This window comes from Rutidosis leptorrhynchoides, chromosome 7 (genome assembly GCF_046630445.1).
Source record: "Rutidosis leptorrhynchoides isolate AG116_Rl617_1_P2 chromosome 7, CSIRO_AGI_Rlap_v1, whole genome shotgun sequence".
Classification (NCBI taxonomy): Eukaryota; Viridiplantae; Streptophyta; class Magnoliopsida; order Asterales; family Asteraceae; genus Rutidosis; species Rutidosis leptorrhynchoides.
The window spans coordinates 308,988,878-309,009,699 of record NC_092339.1 but is presented as its reverse complement, the minus strand read 5'-3'; the positions used below and the strand labels follow the sequence as shown (position 1 = coordinate 309,009,699).

The following is a 20,822-nucleotide window of genomic DNA, read 5'->3' as shown; positions in this document are numbered from 1 at the left end:
TAATATTGAGGCATGTGATGTTGGTATCCGAGGTACAGATCGTGATGTTGAGATTTACGACGTGATTGGGGTGTTAAGAGTATTGTCGGCGTTGATGACGATAATACGGATTATTCTGCTGGTGCTACTGCTGGTATTTGTAATCCTCCGCACCAGATTCTCCAAAACCATTACTCGAGCACGTAGTTCGTTAACTTCTGATATTATGTCGGAATGTTTGACGATTGAAACGAGCGGGTGAGTAAGATTCGAAATATAGGATAATGTATAATCGTAACGGGATACTCTAGAAATGAGAGGGTAAATGGTTTCTCGAACAGGTTCACCGGTAAGCGTTTCAGGTTCATCGCCAAGAGGCAACTTGGTGGATGGAAAAGATTTTCGATGTGGAATGATTTTCAGATATCGGATGATACTTTAACTATATAGAATATCTATATGTAATACTAAAGATTTCGTAGGCTACAAAGGATGTTACGGCATATATCAGGCAAATCTACAGATACGCCAAGATAGAAATTATCAGATACGCTAAGATATGAATTTCGTCTATACACTATCAATGCACTAAATGCAGTAGAGCGTGTCTAGACTTGAGAATGATAGGCAGGCAATTTCCTATGGATGATAAGCAGATGATTTCCGACTAGAAATGATAAGCAAAACTTTTGACAGGCAGACACGGTCAAAGTCCAGACTTACTAATGTATCCTAACAACTACCAGTTAGACACACTAATGCAAGACCTGGTTCACTAAGACCAACGCTCTGATACCAACTGTAAGAATCCGAAACTAATCCTCCCGGACGACGTCTTCAACAGTTGGTCCCATTGCGATGATCGACTCCAAGTAATGTCCTTAAAATGAGCAAATGCACAGCGGAAGACTTAATTCGTACCTGAGAATAACATGCTTTAAAAAGTCAACATAAAGTTGGTGAGATATATAGGTTTGATGCTAGCAGCGTTATAACTATGGACCACAAGATCTCATATATAAAAATATAATACACTCGCAAGTGTATAAAATCATTCTGCTTATGTTGAGGCCTCAGTAACCAACCTTAACAATAATATAATAAGTCATCTTCGCAAAGATAGATATGTACACTCGCAAGTGTATAAATAATCCTCGAAGTACTAAACATCCGCCCACTAGTTCTTATGTCTAGTGCAGCCTACTGGATGGGGGTGTTAAACCCGATAGATCTATCTTTAGGATTCGCGCTTACATGCTATTATAACATATAACTAAATTACCTAGCACATCAATCTGCAGAATATCATTTTTAATTACTTGTGTCCATAACGTAAATCATTTATAAAAACAGCGCATGTATTCTCAGCCCAAAAATATTTAAAGTTTAAAAGGGACTATATACTCACCTAATGTATTTTGTAGTAAAAATACATATAACCTCGTTGATCAAGTATAAGGTTGGCCTCGGATTCACGAACCTTTGAAATCTCAAAAAAAATAACAAAATGCCCAAGCCCGGGATCGAACTTGAGACCTCTTGCTTAACACACAACAATCTAAACCACTCATCCATTCCTTTTTATCTAACAATATCCCATACGAAAATTGTTTTAACCCGTAAGTCCGGTTCTATGTCTTCCTTGCCCTCGACCCAACTTCCTTTTCGGCCCAACTGAGTTAAAACCTCGGCCCAACTATATTTCGGTCCAACAGTGGCTCATGGCCCAACAGTGGCTCTCGGCCCAAAAGAAAGTCTCAAGAAAAATACGGCTATATGCATTCTGTGTTTCGTTTCCTTGATTTTATGCAAAAGTGGACCACTAATAGCTGTAAAGTTCATCATCACTTATCATCTAATCCACCTAATTACTTTATAATTACTTTATGAAAGGAACCCAAACATTTCTTTTTTCTTTTTTTTTATTCGGTAGACCAAAGTCTTTATCAATCCATGTACACTTTCCTTATCTTTTCCCTAATCCAGTATCTTTATCATCGTTACAATTGTTAACAAAAAGGCAGTTGTAGAAACAGTTGCTGTAACAGTAGAGACAGAAGAAGAATTGCAATAAACCGAGAATTTCATGAGAGGTTTCTGGATGGTTGAACAATGGGGTGGTTTCGATAGATGAAGCTGTGGGGAGGTTCAAACGGGGAGGATGGTGTTTGATGATTTGTCGTTCGGTTTTTATGAGAGAGAGAAGAAAGAGAGTAGCGATGTGGTAAGGGTGTCGGTGGTTTGAGGTGGTGGTTTAATAATCGGATGAACTGGAAAATCAATAAAGGTTCGTTGGTTTGAGGTTGATCGAACGTAACAGTAGAAACAAGAGAACGAAGGCAAACAATTCATGTGAGTTTCTGTTTGATGATTTCGAATGACGGGAACATTAACAACGAGTAGCTGCAGTAGGTTTTTGAATTACAAAACAAGTGTTTTATGATGGTTGAGTGAGTGATGATGATGATAGTTTAGATTCGTAACAGAAACAGTAGGAATTTCCTGGATGTTCTTTGAGTTGGGTTGGGTATTTCACAGCTGCAAAACGGATGGGTTTAGTGGTGGTTGTGGTAGTATTTGAATGGAAACAGAATAATAGCAGTTGTAGTATCGATGGTTGGTGTATTGGTGTTTCAAAGGTGGTGGAAGATAGTTCAAGGAATTGAAGATGGTGATCTAGTGGGTTTGTTAGTGGATTAAAGTGCCCGATCATAGCCAGAAAACAGAAGTAGATAGTAGCATTTAGTTGATTGAGTACATAAATGAATGGTGATTTGTTATTTAGCTTAAATGGAGAAAAATACACGAAACTGAGGTGGTTGTCTTTGTTGCAGAACACGGTTGTGATGATAGTTGGTGAGATTGATGATGGTAGTGATATGGGTGGTACATGTTTTGTAAAGGGGTGGCGTTTATCAAATAAGGAGAAGAAGAAGGGAGAGTGTGCAGATGAGGGAGAGTGTGAAGATGTACATTATATATCTATAATCTGTTAATGATAATGAAAAAAAATATCAAGTACAGTGTATTCCAAATAATAATCTTTAAACAATGTTGAATCACGGATTCAATTGATACAAAAAAAAATATATATATATATATAATATTATTAATATTAATAATAATATAATAATCAAATTTGAAATTAAAATAACTTTTGCAGTAAAATCATCCGTTGACATAAAATTTAGGATATTAATTCCTGGTCCGTTGCTAATCAGTGGTGGATAAAAAGTACTCAGAAAATCTCACACTTTTACAATAAATATAGATATTTATTTTAGTCATTAAGCTATAAAAATTTGGTAATTAATTAGTTACAATCATTTAATATTAATATTTAATATACATTAAATATTCATATAGATTCATTTAATTATATCGTTTTTCATTTTACATTTTAAGTTCTAACGATTAAATGGTATTTCAATATTTTCAGTTATTATATACATATCTATATATTTACTTATACACACTTGTTCGTGAATCGTCGGAAATTAGTCAAAGGGTAATTGATCACCTAAATATAGATTTCAAACTTTTCTAGACTCCACATTACAGATTTTTCTTATCGTGGCGGAACCATATAAAGATTATAGTTTAAATTTGGTCAGAAATTTCCGGGTCGTTACAGTTTTTATTATTTATTATAATATATAAATAATTATAAGAATTATTTAAATATTATATTATATTTATGTGCATAGTTGACTTGTAATTTTTAGTCCGTTGCGTCGAGCGTTGAGAGTTGACTCTGGTCCCGGTTCCGGATTTTCGAACGTCCTTGCGTACAATTTAATATCTTGTACTTTGCGTTTTGAATCTTGTACTCTTGTAATTTCGAGACGTTTCTTATCAATAATTGGAACCTCTTTGATTGTCTTTTGTTCTTTTGAGCTTTTTGGTCGTTTGCGTCTTCAATTCGTCGAATCTGTCTTTTGTCTTCACCTTTTATTATTTAAACGAATATCACTTGTAAATAGAACAATTGCAACTAAAAGCTTGTCTTTCTTGAGGAATAATGCTATGAAATATATGTTCGTTTTTAGCATTATCAATGATGAGTGGTAATTGGTGAGTGGTGAGTGGGGTTAAAAGGAGTTCTAGTTAGTTGACTAGCTCATGGTAGAAGTTAAAATTGATTAGTCATACATGACATAATCAAGAGTGGAATCCCATGCTAGTTCCTATTGGTATATACTCATAGTAAGTACGTTTTGAAGCTGTGTATAATACAGGTAAGAATACGACTAGAATTCTTGATGAAAGAAAAGAATGGAAAAGTAACTGTAACCATTTTCGTTAAGTATGAGTGTTTTGATATATGTCTTGAAGTCTTCCAAAAGTATTTTAATACATCTAAATACACTACATGTATATACATTTTAACTGAGTCGTTAAGTCATCGTTAGTCGTTACATGTAAGTGTTGTTTTGAAACCTTTAAGTTAACGATCTCAATTAATGTTGTTAACCCATTGTTTATTATATCTAATGAGATGTTAAATTATTATATTATCATGATATTATGATATATTAATATATCTTAATATGATATATATACATTTAAATGTCGTTACAACGATAATCGTTACATATATGTCTCGTTTCGAAATCCTTAAGTTAGTAGTCTTGTTTATATGTATATAACTCATTGTTAATATACTTATGGAGATACTTACTTATCATAATCTCATGTTAACCATATGTACATCCATATATATATCGTCATGTCGTTTTTACAAGTTTTAACGTTCGTGAATCGCCGGTCAACTTGGGTGGTCAATTGTCTATATGAAACATATTTCAATTAATCAAGTCTTAACAAGTTTGATTGCTTAACATGTTGGAAACATTTAATCATGTAAATATCAATCTCAATTAATATATATAAACATGGAAAAGTTCGGGTCACTACATATATAGATTTAGTTTAGGGTATTAAACAGAAAAACTGAGATAGCGGATTGGTTAAGGGGTGTTTTGGTTAAGCGAGAGGTTGTGGGTTCGAGTCCGGGCAATGCCATTTCATTCTTTTTGAAGGCTATTTTATGTGAGGTAGTAATTTTATTGTCTTCTTATTATTATTATTATTATTATTATTATTATTATTATTATTATTATATTATTATTATTATTATTGTTAATTATTAAGAATGTTATGATTATTATTATTATTATTATTATTATCAAGTATTATTATTTCGTATTATTATAATCATTATTATTATTATTATTATTATTATTATTATTATTATTATTATTATTATTATTATTATTATTATTATAACTAGTATTAGAGTAAGAGTTATTAGTAATATGATTAGGATTATTGATATTAGTAAAACTATTAGTAGTATCATTATTATTAAACTTATCTTTTCATAAAATTTCTAGTGTTACTAAAAGTATCATTATTATTATTAGTAAAATTATTATTTTTATAGTTATTATTATTAGTGTTCATTATTATTAAAATTAACATTTTAATTAAAAGTATCATTTTTACTAAAGTTACCATCTTTATTATTAATACTAAAAGTATAAATTTTAACTCTATTATCATTATTATTATTTTTATCATTACTAATATTATTTTAGTATTATTGTAATATAAATATATACAAAAATATATTTGATACACATTACATAACAAAATTTATATTTTTTATTTATTTTAAATACATAAAAATTGAATATATGAAAACATATAGGTTATTAACATAAAAATGATATAAATTTGTTCGATTACAATATGGGTGTTAATATATACATAAATGATATAGGTTCGTGAATCCGAGGTCAACCCTACACACTTGTTAAATGACGTCATATGTATTTTTACTACAAAATACAGTATGGTGAGTTCATTTGCTCCCTTTTACTCTTTATATTTTTGGGCTGAGAATACATGCACTGTTTTAAAGACTGTTTTACAATATTTATATGCGTGAGTTCATTTGCTCCCTTTTACTCTTTACATTTTTGGAACTGAGAATACATGCGCTGTTTTTACAACTGCTTTATTAAATGCTGTTGAAATATATTTTGAACTGCGAATACATGAAATGCTTTTATAAATGTTTGACGAGATAGACACAAGCAAAACATTCCTCGAATGAATTATTATGCAGACAGAAGTTCTGTGGATTATTGTTGAATTATGTGGATATGATAATTGCCACCATTGAATTATGTGGACATGATAATTGCCACCATTGAATTATGTGGACATGATAATTGTCACCAATTGATATGAATGTTATGTATCGAGAGAATGATTTTATACACAGGTTATGTGTATGTTATTTTGTGCACAAGATATGTGTACGGTTACTAAGATTATGAAAAATGGTTTCGTACACGAGAAAGGTGTACTGTATTTAAAAGATATCGCATGTGCATTACGGGTGGGTATAGGATTCGAGCCCATTTGTACCATGCAGGATTTAAATCTTGTGGTCTATCAAAATGATGAATTTTATTGTTTTATGATAAACTTATGAACTCACCAACCTTTTGGTTGACACTTGAAAGCATGTTTATTCTCAAGTATAAAAGAAACATTCCGCTGTGCATTTGCTCATTTTAAAGACAGTATTTGGAGTCAATCATCGCAATGGAACCAGTTGTTGGTGACTTTGTCCAGATGGATTAGGACGGGTCCTTTCAGCGGGGGCCCCAAGCAACTTAACACCATTTAAATGTCGAGCAATATTAGGAGGAAAGACACCTACTTGCCTGCTTCGAGGGTCCTCCGTAGGCCAGAAAATTTCTGTTTTTTCCACGTTGAGATGTAGCCCAAAACGAGGCCCATCCTCCATAATCAAATGCAAAACCTTCCCCACCACCAAAGTGTCCCCAATAATAGTGCCATCATCCAAATACCACGCCTGAAGACAAACCTCAAAATTATCTCTGATTTTAGAAACCAAGGGTTGTAAGACCAAAGCAAAAAGCAGCGGACCAAGGGGATCACCCTGTTGCACCCCCTGAGAAGACCATATGGTGTGGTTCCCATAATACAATCTGGCTGGATTAGAGTAGCAAAATTCAACCCACCGAGAAATGCTCGGACAAAGGCGGCGAACTTCACGCAACATGACCGTACGATCAACTAGATTGAATGCATTTTGAAAATCAACTAATAACATAGAGAGGCCAACATCAGAGCCACGATCCTCAATCAACCGATTCACAGCATGAAGAATTGCCTCACCACCTGAAGAAACACCAACACCAAATTATTATTATTGTTATTATTATTATTATAATAATAAACTTAAAAGTTTTAAAACTTACAAAAAATTAGTGGGAAGCCTAGAGACAATCTGGGCCCCCACACCTCTAGCAATAGCAAAACCTATCCTAGTAAAAATATGAGCAGCAGCACCGGCACCAATATCTTGCGCCATCGAACACTTCTGAACCCGCTTTAGCAAAGAAACAGCCTCCTTCTCTAATTCCCCAAGTGAAGAAAATGAGAAAGGAATGAAACCATAACCAATCGCCTGACAGCTAGATTCGTACTTGACCCGCTTCCGACGAGCCGCATCAACCACAGCACGTCCAGGGACAAAGTCAGAAAGCGCAGACTGTGTCAAAGGAGAAGACCCTGTCAAGTCAACACAAACATCGCGACCACAATCCCATGAATAAAGTAACACATCTGCATGTCTGAGGGCCCTGTCGTTCCCTTCAGACAACCCAATGTCAACCTCCTTTCTCGCTGAAATCCCAGATGGATAACAAACATCAACAAGGGAATCCCGAACAACATTATGTCGATGCTTAATACCCACCATACCAGTACAAGACACCGCGTGATCCCCGAAAATATCCCCAGTAAAAACCCTTGAACAGGCAGAGCATGCCGTCGAGATAGAAAACAATGGAACACCCAACCGGTAGCACAACACACATCGGTAAGTCTCCCCGAAATTATTATTATTATTATTATTATTATTATACAGACAACAAGCGTCGATTTATTGGCGACTTGACTGACTCTTAGAGCCTAAAGTAAATTTCAGGCAGAATTTAAAACCCATGGAAATTTGATTTTACCATTTTCATGGCGTCTTATTATTTTATTTTATTTTATTTTATTTTTTTATTATTATTTTTTTAAATTAATTTTATTTTTTAAATTTTTTTTCCTACTTATTGGCCGGAGGTCCACTCGAAAGCAATCACTCTATCCGTCGAATAGAGAGAGAGATAAGTTTCTCTCCTTTTTTAGAATGATTTCACTCTAGGTGGAGAAATGACTGGACTTTATTCTCGGATAGGGGAAGGATTGTCTAAATCTCACCTCCCCATACACCACTTATGTGTATTGGGTCTTCTTGTTATATTATTATATTTATATTATTATATTTATTTTTATTACTATATTATATGGGAGATGATACTCACACACCAGTTTTTGATCCATACACATCTAATTTACTAATATGTCCTTACTTAAAATAATAGTGGTTTAACTCCCTAGATGAATTTAAGGATATAATTGTAAGTTGTATGATAAAAAGTGCGTATGAATCAAAAAGTGGTGTGTGAATATCACCTCCTATATTATATATTATTAATTATTATATTATATTATATATTATATATATATATATATATTATATATTATATAAATATCAAAGGGAAAGGGAATTATATGTATGTGCGATTGATTGATATCTTTCTTTTAATCAACCGACTTGTATTAGGCTAGTTGGGATACCGATGGACTTTTGTTGTTTAATAGACTATTTTGTCCTTTTCTCTTTTCTTAACAAAAAAAACATGTAAAATGACCAGGAAGCAAAACATAAAGACCACACAAATCATTCAAGTTTCCATGTAATTCTAAAACACTTAATCTGATGAAAATCTTTTAAACGGACTGCTATAAGCTACAACAGAATCGTAGAATACACAATCTCAAACACGCGCCCTGCAGCTCTTCTCTTATTTTTGAATAATATATTGTTTCTCTCTTGCCAAATATAGTAAACCGCAACGGCAAATAACAACTTAGCAACTAGAGCCGAAACACTTTGCTTAGCTAACACCCTAATCTCTTGCACAACATATGACCACTCAAAGCTAATAAGACTCGGAGCATAGGATTGAACCATCTTCCAAACATATTTAGAGAACTCACATACAAAAAAATAAATGGCTATGCGAATCCTGGCAACCCGAACACAATGGACACCCTAGAGCTTGACCTTGATGCAGCTCCCACGACTTTATATCTTGGGTTTTTAATTTTTGTCCCATAACAAGCCATGGCACAAACGCATGCCGGGGAATACAATTCGAAAACCACCAAGGGACAATCTGCTTTGTACGTCGAATGCTTTCATAAGCACGACTAACAGAAAAATCAGAATATATACCGGCGAGGAGCTAGAAAAAACTACAAGGAAAGTATAGGCTTTTGGAGCAATGAAGGCCAACTTAGCTTTTGTATATCTACTCAATAACCAATTGAAAATAAAAGCTCCAAAGATTCCAGAAGCACCTCTCTGAACTTCTTTTTTGAAAGCAAACAATTTTATTACTCCAAACACCAAGGCAAAAGGCCATACAAACACCAAAAGCTCATAAGGAACGAGCCAAAACAAAATAACATACTCTGAAAAACACCTAAATACAATGATACGCCTATAAAAACCGGGACAATTTGGGGTCTTTACGCCAAGACTCGAACTCAGAAGAGATCTTCGAGCCTCTTTTTGAAAGCCAAAGGTGGACCAACACTTTCAAGCTTGCTAAAACATCCTCATTTAAGATTGGTCTTATTTGCTCAACCGTGCAATTTACCAATTAATTACGCCATTTCCAAATTAACGACATACCTAGTCGCAAGGAACACCTCATTCCGATCTTTTGATCCCACATCGAAATTTGCCGCGCTTAGAACATTTGATGTTCCACCATGAGAATAAACCAATCCATGTTGGATAATGACTCGACATGTTGTAAACAAATGATCATACCATCGTTTGTTTCCTCCTCAGCCATTGATCATACCATGCCTACACATATATACACACATATACATATATCACATATCACAATCATTTAGTTAGATTAAAAAGAAGGTTCTTGCAACTCGTACTGCAATCAATCAGGCCAAAGGTGTCATCAATTTTGTTAAGAAAACATAAAATCTAAAGCTAGTTAAATCATTATGGACAGGAGAAAAAAAAGATGGTGGCATAACAACACTAACCAATGGATGCAAACTTGTAAATACTTTCATAGTTCAGTACACGCAAGTGTGCGTTTAAATGATAGCTTCAAGTCAACATAATACCATACCAAGCCACAAAGGAAGTATAACACTGAAAAGGCTCGTATTTAGATTTGCACGTCTGCCCAAAACTGTCAATGATTTGAACAATTGTCATATTACACCTCATTATTATAATCGATTAAATGGTTGACTTAAATAGTCAAATCCATGTTTCTTAAATAAGTAATGATCAAACCAAACACACAACATAATTCATACAAAGAAGGTATATTAAACATTTACATTTGTTTCAGGTATTAAGAGCTTGTCGAATATGAAAAAGCTGATAATAAGCTCATTTATAATGTCTCGCAAATATTAACAATATGAGCTCATTGACTTAAGTTGTTGAAAAACTTAAACTTGGTTGTATCATTAAGCTTTCAAAATAACTACAAATCATTTAAGCTTATTATATTATTATGTACGTAGTATATATCTTTTTTGCCTTATTCCTAAACTTATTCTCTAAATTTATTAACAAGTAGTGACTAATCCTAAACACCCCTTTTACCTGAAAGTAAGCCAAGCAAAGCAAAACAGACCCTGATAATCTTCATTTAAGTTTTTTTCTTCTTTTTTTTTTTTTCTTTTTTCTTTTCTTTTTTTTAAAGCTCTTCAGTTAAGTATAAAATGTTGAAATTATGTAAGTATAATGAGCCAACAATTACCTTCAGAAATTTCATTATCAAAAGTTGAAGCCTTTTGTTGTGTAGAAGCCCCAAAATAAGTGTCAACACATTCTAAGGATCAAAATCAAGAACCATCATGCTTATCTTTAAGTGGACCAATCATTGGTCGACAAGTAATATCGGGATACCGTTGATGTGCTTTTTGAAGTATTGGCAAAGCAGCTTCTCGAAGCTCATCAATTTTATCAATCGTTAGTGCACGATCAATATACAAAGCTTCTATTTCTTGAAATGTAAGTTGTGATGCTGGTTTTTCATACACGTTTGTTTCAGATCTTCTACATGTTTCATGCTGAGACATATTAACAGTTGGTGTCTGCGTTGGTGGTGGCGGAACACGAGGTGGTGATATGGGTAGTTTTGTAATGATTGGTGGTGATTTGGGTCGTGTACCATTAGTAGATGTATTATTTTCAGTTTCAGTTTCATTCTGTAGAGACAAAGCGGCCGCTTTCGCTCTAGTTATTATGCTAGAATCGTTTTTCGGACTCAACTTCGCCGGGCGATATGCACAAGTTGTATCTAACACAACATTGATGTTGATTGAAGTAGATACAGGGTGGGAAGATACTGTATTACCGCCTATTATTGAACTTTGTTCATTATGACTTGCAAGATCATCCATTTGGGGATCTGATAAATCTTTATGAGTGTCATGGTGGGCCCCAATTGTTCGAGGTAGAACATCCTCGTGATGTTTTTCCTGACATGTTTGTCGTTGAGGCGCAGGAGGATTTTCAGTCGATGATAAAGATGTATTTTCAAGACTTTTTGAAATCTCTACATCTGGCCGGGACATCGACCTCTCGGTCTTAGCGGGAGACTTTACTCCCTTTTTTATACCCGTTATTTTTGTTTTAGGTTGACCAACAGACTTTTGTCTAGGTTTATCCTTCGGTTTCGATTCGTTTCCACTTTTGGTGTTTGACACGGTTTGGGCAACCCGCGCGGTTTGATAAATTGGTTCGTGGTCACTAACGGTGTCAGATAATGTTGTGACCTCAACTGTTTTAGTCCTCTTTAACGGTTGACCCGGTTGACTACGTTCTGGTCTTGTTCTTTTTAGAACTCCCCTAAGTTTCGATGACCCCCCACCAGGATTCTTGATAGATCTTTGGGTAGGCACCCGAACGGGTTCAACCGTTGGTTGTTGTATCGGGGCCGGAAGATCTTGTCCAATCTCTCTAAAATAACTTCTAATTCGCTCGTCGGTTGTTGGAACTAATCGAACAAGGTGTTCGGGTATTCTGACCGAGTCAACACTGATTGGCCTCTTAGGGTTGTTGTATTTCACCTTGGAAAACTCAACAAAAGGTTGTCCGGACAAGTCGGGAACCGGCACATTTTCTTGCTTGCACAAGGTTAATGCATATTCAATCATAATACAGTAAAATCGTTCACAAGGAATATACTTATACTTAGCCTCAGTCGGCTTTGGTTTCTCGACTTGTTGTTGGACCATCTCCCATAACAATTTTCCATAGTCCACATGACTTCCCTTTACGAACGCGTAGAATGTTCTCAACATTATGTTTGTAATGGAGTCAAAACCTCTTGGTGTCATCAGTAAACACCTGTTGAAAAGCGTGTATATAACATACCATCTAGCATCGAAATTCTTTTTATTGAACTTCCCTAATCGAAGATCACCATCGTAGCCTAGATCTGTGATGGCATTCATCATTGTTGCTTGATCGGGTAAAGGTTCACTGTTTTCGACCGTTGGTAGATTCAACAAGGTCTTGAAGTCATCAAGTGTTATCCTAAATCTTCCGTTAACTTGGTGTAGACGGAATTCGAAGTAATCATCCACAAACTTTATTGACCAATATAAAGCTTCCAAGTGTAGTTTTGGAACTTGTGCAGTTTTTGTGAATGCAGTGTGAAGTACATGGTTCTCCAAGATGGCTAACCAGTAGTCACACACGGTGTCGAGGTTCTTCGGGATGTAATGATTGTTTGCGCTTGAAGTCATTTTCTGTTTATTAAAAACACAAGACATAAAATAATATTATGTAAACAATTTATTAACACATACATTTATTACCGGGTGGTTTAGTCCCCTCGGGTGATCTCAATCGCTGTTAAAAAAAACAATTTATTATAACATATACATTTTCATATTTGTTTACATATATTAAACATTTATATGTTTTAGGTCTTATTATGTACCTTTTAAGTTTTCACATTTTCCATTTTTAAGTGTTTTATCTATATAATAAAATGCAAAAAATTATTTTCACTTATTAAATGTCAAAATACTTGAAATTTTTCTAAGTGTTTGAAGCTTTAAACTAAGTCTAATCTACCAAATTTCATGTTAAAATCACAAATTGGGATAGGGCTTTTGGTCGTTTACATGTCAGTACATGTAATCAAGCATCAAACAAGCAATAACATGACAAATCATACAAAAATCAGATGAACAAAAGTATATTCGATGTTCAAGAACTGAAAAGTTTAATCGAATAAAGATCAAATTTTGATGTTCTGATGATGAGAAAGTTTTGATTTTCATGATTTAAACATGTTAAGCGCACTTCAATCTGTAATCTTTAAGCATAAAACACACAAACATAGAAAGAATTTGAAGTATACCGAATGTTTTTGTGAAGAAATGTCACTGTAGCTCAAATTCGTTTCCACGGTTACTATTGTGATATCAGGGTACTTGATATTGACTTCACAAATTCGTTTCAGGATTGAAGTATATCTAGGGTAATACAGACACAATCACAGAAAACAATTGTACAATCATGTTTTTGGTAATTTCGGATTCAGGCTAGTAAAGTGGTGTTGGTCAACAAACAGGTTTTGGGGATTTTACTTTTCAGAACTTCAACAGATGAAGCCAAAAAAGAAAAGAAAAGACAAGACAAAGATGGTTTAGCTCAAGTATGAAAGAAAATTGTTGATATAACTTTTTTTTTTTTTTTGCGCAAAAAACTAAAACTATATAGCAATTCTTAATCTCGAAAAGAAACCGACAATTTTTAAACGCGTTATAGTTTTGCAACATAGTTTTTTGATGTTTATTTTGAGTGAAAACGCAAAGATCGGACAAAAAGAGAACAACGGCCGACGCTCGAACACAGAAAACAAAACCATACAAAGGCATCGACCTAATGCTAACTAAAACCGAGCATCGCCGAGAACCTAACAAGCAACAAATGAGTACATACGAAGAAAGCGATACAAATACAAACCATCTAAATGATGGTAGAACAAGACCAAACACAATCAAGCACCAATGTTGTTGTTGTTGTTGATGTCACCATTCACTTTAGCCTTAAATGAAAAGGTAGACTCAATTCCGATCTCGTCCGAATTCAAACCACCAATTGTTGATATAACTAAAAAGCAAACAATAAAGTTTCATAACTGGCATTCATGCTTTTATTGATATGGACAATGATATTTCCAAATGCATTTTTAAAAGATTCACTTAAATTTACTAACATACCCTATACCTTTAAATGATAAACTCCATAAATTTTATGTTAAAAGTTATTTGAGATTAATTGAAAAGATTGTATCAAATAGTTGTGGATCTATCAATTATGCATTTGAAAATATCACCTCCTAATATCTGAAGTGTAGTAGTGCATATGTTGCACAAAATGCAAATTAATATCATACTTAAGCTATGTCTGGCAACAAATTTTTTAAAACTTTTAACTTTTAGCTTTTATGAAAAACCTAATATCAAATAAAAAGCTTTGTTCGGTTGAAAGAGCTTGAAGTTTTTTTAGAGAGGAAAAAAACTAAAAGCTAAAAACTACTAAAATTAGCGTTTAACTTTTTGTCATTTTACTTTTTATTTTAACAATTTCATCTATTTTGTCAAACAACTAAATATATATAAAAAACTAACTACCAGCTAAAACCTACTAGCTAACAGTTAAAAGTTACCAACTAGTTTCACCAAACATACTCTGTAGATTGGGCTGGAAAAAGTTAGATGTATAGACATCAGTCGTAAGGCATCAATATTCAGATTTTAAGTATCAGTATAAATAAGGTACTGACACTTCATTTGTTCCTTTGTTCTAACTTAATCTACACCATCTAACATGAAAATGATCTATAAATAATGGGTGATGATATGTACACAACCATTTTTGTTATGTACACAATCAATTATGGTTTACAGTGTTGTAATATACAACATATAAAGCATGATTGGTTGTGTATATAACAAAAATAGTTGTGTACATATCACTTCCCATAAATAATTGTTCAATAACAACTTTTGTTCCGGTCCACACAAGAAATTTACTCCATAATTTTCTTGTATGTTTTGAAATTGATATATCTCATTACATAGCTCGTATTATGTGCTGGAATTTAAAGCTCTGAAATAAAAGTTAACATTGTATGGAGTAGAACTGCAACAAGTTTTCTTCCAGTTACTTATTAATGTACCTGGAACAACCCAGTTTTCAAAACGTAAACATGGGTTTATACTTAATTCAAATTAATCATACAGTTTTGGGGTAACGGTAATCTATGATCAATTCAAATCAAGCATAAACCCATGTTTACTTTGTCGGATTTATCAAATCAAACCGTTAATTAGCTAGACACTGATCTTTGTCAAATTGTAATTGTACTATAAAAAACACATAATAGAAACAGTGTTAAAATTCCATTTATAGACCAGATTACAAAGCTAAATAACCCATAGCGATAGATTCATTGTCAACTGTCAACAAGTCGAAATACCACAATCACAACCTCAACATCAAAAGACCTGCAGAAACTTGAAATGTCAGCCAGGACCGACTTTTGGGATGTCATAATGCTCACTCATGTTGGCAAGATACTGATTGAAGTCCGAAATCCTGTCACGATGCGACTTATTTGATGTTTTGGCCATTTTTTGCATGTCTATTTTCTGCCTTTGATCCATATAACGTCTTTCGGCAGGGGTCATACTATCAACATAAGAAGCGCCTCTTGAACTTTCCCCCTCGTTTATCTCTTCCTCGGCCATCGTTCCCATGCCTACACGTATAGATTAAAAAAAATGTCATCAATTTTAATTATATTTAAAAAAAAGAGTTCTTGCAACTCGTACTGCCATCGGGACAAAGGTGTATCAATTATGTTTAAAAAAAAAAAAAAAAAAAAAAAAAACGATTATAATTACTTTAATAACTCATGAATATGAGAATATGCAATGATTTGAAGAATTGCCCTATTAGACCGAGTTATTATGGATTAATAAATGGTTGGCTTAAATAGTCAAATCTATCAATGACCAGGCCAAACACACACTACAATTCATACAAAGAAGATACATTAAACATTTGGCTAAGTTTGTTTCAGGGATTACGGGTATGTTGAATACCAAAAAGCTGATAAGCTCATTTACAATGTCTTGCAAATTTAACAATCTGAGCTCATTGACTTAAATAAGCGAAATACTTAAATTAGTCGTTTTAGCTTCTTTATTAAGCTCTTTCCAATAAGCCTCGAAAAACTTGGCTCATTTCTTATTAAAAAGCTAATGAGCCCAAAAAGTAAGCAATAAGCCTTCGAAATAAGCAACACCCAAACGCCCCGTGTTTGGGTGGGCTTATTTTCTAAGCTTATTACATATACATTTTTTTGGCTTATTCCTAAGCTTATTCTCTTAAATTGATTAACTAGTAGCAGTGTTGCAAACAACGTCCGTTGCGACGCCCGATGCGACGTTTTAGTGACTAGTCCGTCTCGACCCCGTCTCGCAGTCTAATAAGTCGGTCAACGGTGAAAAGTTGGGTCAAAGGTGGGAAAGGTCATATAACGCCGGTCAAAAGTCGGAAATTTTGTTGAAGTCGGTCAAAAGTCAGTCAAATCTATCAAAATTGACGTAATTTAGTGTATCTATTTTGTATTATATTAACGGTAATAGCGCTTATAGGTATAAACTAATCAACAAAAAAGGTTTTTTTTTTTTTTTTTTATTAACTTGCGAGCATAGGCCAACAGTTCTCCCTATGTACTTTGTGTCATGGGATAGGAAGAGGTCATGGGTTCGATCCTTAGGGATGACATGATTTTCTTTAAACCAAGTGAACACTAATAATGGTGGTATATATTGACCCTATAGGGAGGTTTTACCGGATTCGTTCACGGACCTCTACCCGGAACCACTGCCCGAATGGATGTGTTCCCGGGTACCGTCGATCGGGTTCGGGTTTCCGCCCGAACGTGTGTGTTATGTGCAAATGATGAGGGTCATTGAAAATGATCTACTGATGACAAAAAAATCGCCTTTCAAAAAAAAAAAAAAAAATTTGGCTTTAAAATATGTGTATATATATTTATATATGTGTCAGTCTCGACGCCGTCTAGCGTCTTTTTCAACCTTGACTAGTACTCTAGTAGTGAGTAATCCCAAACACACCTTTTCTCTAAGCCAAGCAAAGCCAAACAGCCCCTAATAATCTTCAATTAAGCATAAAATGTTGAAATTAAGAAAGTATAATGATCCACAAATTACCTTGAGAAGTTTCATTATCAATAGTTTGAATGATTTGACCAGATAACTCTGAGATCGTATTTTTCTTCTTCTTCTTTTTCTTAATACCAGCAGCTTCTTTCACGGTAAGAGGTTTACCTTTCAATTTCAGCTTTCCGGTAACAACATTTTCGTAATCGGACATTTTCACTGCAACATCAAAACCCTAATTTTCAATTTCAAACGTAAATTAAAATAAATCCCTATAACTAGATTGCGAATCAGAGAGATTAAATACAAATACATACCAGTAGATTGTGTATCGGCGATGCTGATGTTGCCGGAGAAACTGTGCCGGCGAACTATTGAAGCAATCTCCGATTGTAGTATATGTCGAATGGGGAAAGAATACACCTTGTGAAAGACAAGCTATTGAGTTTTTTTTTTTTTTTTTTTTTTTTTTTTTTTCTTTTGACTTTTTTTTGTCCGTGGTCCTTAAGTTATACACGAAATTGCAATCCGAGTCCCCTCAAGTTTTTTTTTTTTGGATTTTTGAGTCCTTTAAATTGCATAATTTTGCAATCCGCGTCCTTCCGTCTAAATTGGCCGTTAACCTTTGACATGTGCATTGCATGTGAGGGTAAAATCGTCTTTTTACTCTTTCTCCATTACAAACGAGAGACTGCCGGCGCAAAAAAATCTTTTAATTTATTTATTTTTAATTTACGTCAATCTTTTCCATTCCCTTTTAATCTTCATCTTTCCCAATTTATATAAACATTCACCGCCCCTAAATTAATTGATTTCCACCTAATTGAAACCCATGGAATTATATATATACTCAAGCATAGATTAATATATACACAACGTACAGCTGGGTAACTAGGAAACGAATCCACAAATATTTATACAACGGAAATGTATACATCAAACCGAGGTCAAATTTAAAAAAAAATCAAAATTTTTGAACTGGTTTAAAATTTGTTTCATTTTATTTAATAATTTTGTAATATTGTTGTTGATATACCACAATTATATATTAAATATAATAATATACTCTCTCCGTTTCAAAAAAGTTGTAATATTTGACTTTTCGAAGTCATTTTACTTCAACTTTAACTTTCAATTGTTTTGTTTAAACTACTCCATAAAAATTATACCGATGAAAAATACACTTAAAACTGAAATCATTCATATAATTTTCATAAAATATTATATCATACTGTTTACAATAGATATTGTCGATAATATGTGGCATGTGATTTTAGTCTTTTTAATGTAATAGTTAGCTTACTTATTATTTTAATAGGCTAGTTACCATAGTAATTATGTTATTTACCATCCCATGTAACTTGGGAGGTTGCTACTACATAAAACAACATCTCTCACATGTTGTAAGTGGTTGAACTAGTTGCTAGTATTATTATCATCAATATCACTTATTTTTCTAACTTCTCTATAGTTCTTTCATATCCTTACAAAACCCATCAACACTATCAAGAATATATCAAACACCTCTGACTAACACATACAAATAAATATATACTTAAAGTCAAATTTGATAACAAATACCTCAAAAGTCACACCATGAAAGTTTTTTCTTTTTAAGAAGAAGGGAGTATATTCAAAGAGATAAATAGTATTAAAAAAAGGAGTTTTTTCTAAAAAAGAAGTATAAGGGTGTGTTTGGTTTATATCAGTGATAAAATTTTATATACCATGTTCAAAATGTTTACTTTTTCATTATAAAAATTCAAAGTATATGAAGAACTGTTACTTTTCAAAATGTTTACTTTCTATTAAACAAAGACGGTATAAGTCGCACCGTGATAGGATTTCGGACTTCAATCAGTACATTGCCAACATGAGTGATCTCACTGTTAGACCGCTTGTAGCGGTGTAGTGCAACGGCGTGGGGGGGGTTAACATGGCACCCGGCGCCGCCCCCTTCTAGCCATATCAAGGCGTCGCACAACCAAAAAGATGGAGCGTTCCTGGGAATCCAACGGGATTGGCAACGGTGTGGCTTGCAATTTTTTTAATTTTTTATTAATTTAAAATATTATTTTATACCCTTTTTAATATTTAACCCAATTATATTTTAACACATCATCACAATACTCACAACCCACACCAAAAACCCACACACCACTACTCCACAAAACAACCCACACGTCCTAGTCATCAAAAAAGTACAAAAAGTAACCCACGCCCCCAACCACTACAAATAGTCTTACAAGTACGAGTTGACAAATCTATCATCCCGAGTTATTTTGCTTTGTAATATGTTAAATGGCCACTTGAATGTCACTTAGAGCTCAAATTAAAATTCAGGTAGGTTTAAAACCCATTAAATTTGATTCTATCATTTTCATGACGTCTCATACTTTTATTTATTTTTTATTTTTTTAACCTATTTATTGGCTGGAGGTATTCATAGAATATTGAGAGAGGATATTCTCTACTTAGATGTTTCACTCGGTGAAGATTGAACACTGTTTCTATTATGTTTTTTTACAAATATTATACAATTTGACCGAATTTAGAGTTATGAGGATAAGATGGATAAAAAAGGTTGCTTTTAGAAAGAAAAAAAATAAAATAAATAATGATAAAAAATTAGGTCAACTTGTGAATGTCAGTGTAACAAATTAACAAAGATGGATAAAAACAACAAAGTAAACATGGGTTTATGCTTGATTCTTAGATTACTTTTACCCGAAACTGTATGATTAATTTGAATGAAGCATAAACCCATATTTACTTTTTAAAAGCTGGGGAGAGCATTAGGTGTCCTAGTTTTCTGTTTCATGTACATTGAGTAGTAACTAAATACTTACTTAACAAAGGATGTGTCAATATTGCCAACACTTAAAATCTGAATATTGATTTTTTACGAATACGGATACATTCAACTTTTTCCAGCCCGAGATTAAGTATGATACTCATTTGCATTATTCTACACTACTACACTACACATGTCAGAAATCAAGAATTGTTTTTTTTTTTTTTTTGAACCGCAGGTTAGAGGTTAGTCGCACACGCACGCACTCGGAGGAAACCACGACCCTTGACCCTTCCATGCGGAGCAAGGTCAGGAATTCGGGGAAAACCCCCGCCGCAATCGAGACTCGAACCCGGGTCTCTCTCACAAGCAGGTAAACCTGCTACCACAGAGGCAAGATGCCTGTGGCCAGAAATCAAGAATTGTGAATCAAAATAAAGCATGAATGCCATTTTATGAAACTGTATTGTGTGCTTTTGATTATCCTATCAACAATTTTCTTTCATACTTGAGCTAGAACCATCTTTGGCTCATCTTTTCAAGTTCTGAAAAGTGAAATCCCCAAAACCTGTTTGTTACAATTAACAAAGAGAAACACTACTAGCCTAAATTCGAAATAACA

At 33.7% G+C, this 20,822-nt stretch overlaps 2 protein-coding genes across 3 annotated transcripts; both read right to left on the bottom strand.

The window, feature by feature from the left end:
- Window positions 1–8,884: 8,884 nt before the first annotated feature.
- Window positions 8,885–13,804, bottom strand: LOC139857646 (uncharacterized). The gene is made up of 4 exons (XM_071846465.1): window positions 13,566–13,804; window positions 10,947–12,945; window positions 10,213–10,364; window positions 8,885–10,015 (listed from the first exon to the last, which is right to left on the bottom strand). Exon 2 carries the CDS (start codon window positions 12,940–12,942, stop codon window positions 11,032–11,034), a length of 1,911 nt encoding a protein of 636 aa, XP_071702566.1. The 5' UTR covers window positions 12,943–12,945; window positions 13,566–13,804; the 3' UTR covers window positions 8,885–10,015; window positions 10,213–10,364; window positions 10,947–11,031.
- Window positions 13,805–15,595: 1,791 nt separating this feature from the next.
- Window positions 15,596–17,861, bottom strand: LOC139858647 (uncharacterized). Of its 2 annotated transcripts, none has more exons than XM_071847477.1 (3): window positions 17,724–17,861; window positions 17,458–17,625; window positions 15,596–15,974 (listed from the first exon to the last, which is right to left on the bottom strand). In XM_071847477.1, exons 2-3 carry the CDS (start codon window positions 17,618–17,620, stop codon window positions 15,739–15,741), a joined length of 399 nt encoding a protein of 132 aa, XP_071703578.1. In that variant the 5' UTR covers window positions 17,621–17,625; window positions 17,724–17,861; the 3' UTR covers window positions 15,596–15,738. The 2 variants fall into 2 exon arrangements, with proteins under 2 accessions (XP_071703578.1, XP_071703579.1); XM_071847478.1 differs by having other exon boundaries at window positions 17,458–17,641; window positions 17,724–17,847.
- Between the last annotated feature and the right edge of the window lie 2,961 nt (window positions 17,862–20,822).

What these genes read in the sequence shown, in the direction of transcription:
- LOC139858647 (XM_071847477.1), bottom strand. Translation starts at nt 17,620, where the DNA reads ATGTCCGATTACGAAAATGTTGTTACCGGAAAGCTGAAATTGAAAGGT. An exon ending in TGATAATGAAACTTCTCAAG is followed by an intron (nt 15,975 to 17,457) that starts GTAATTTGTGGA and finishes CTATACGTGTAG; the next exon opens with GCATGGGAACGATGGCCGAG.
- LOC139857646 (XM_071846465.1), bottom strand. Translation starts at nt 12,942, where the DNA reads ATGACTTCAAGCGCAAACAATCATTACATCCCGAAGAACCTCGACACC.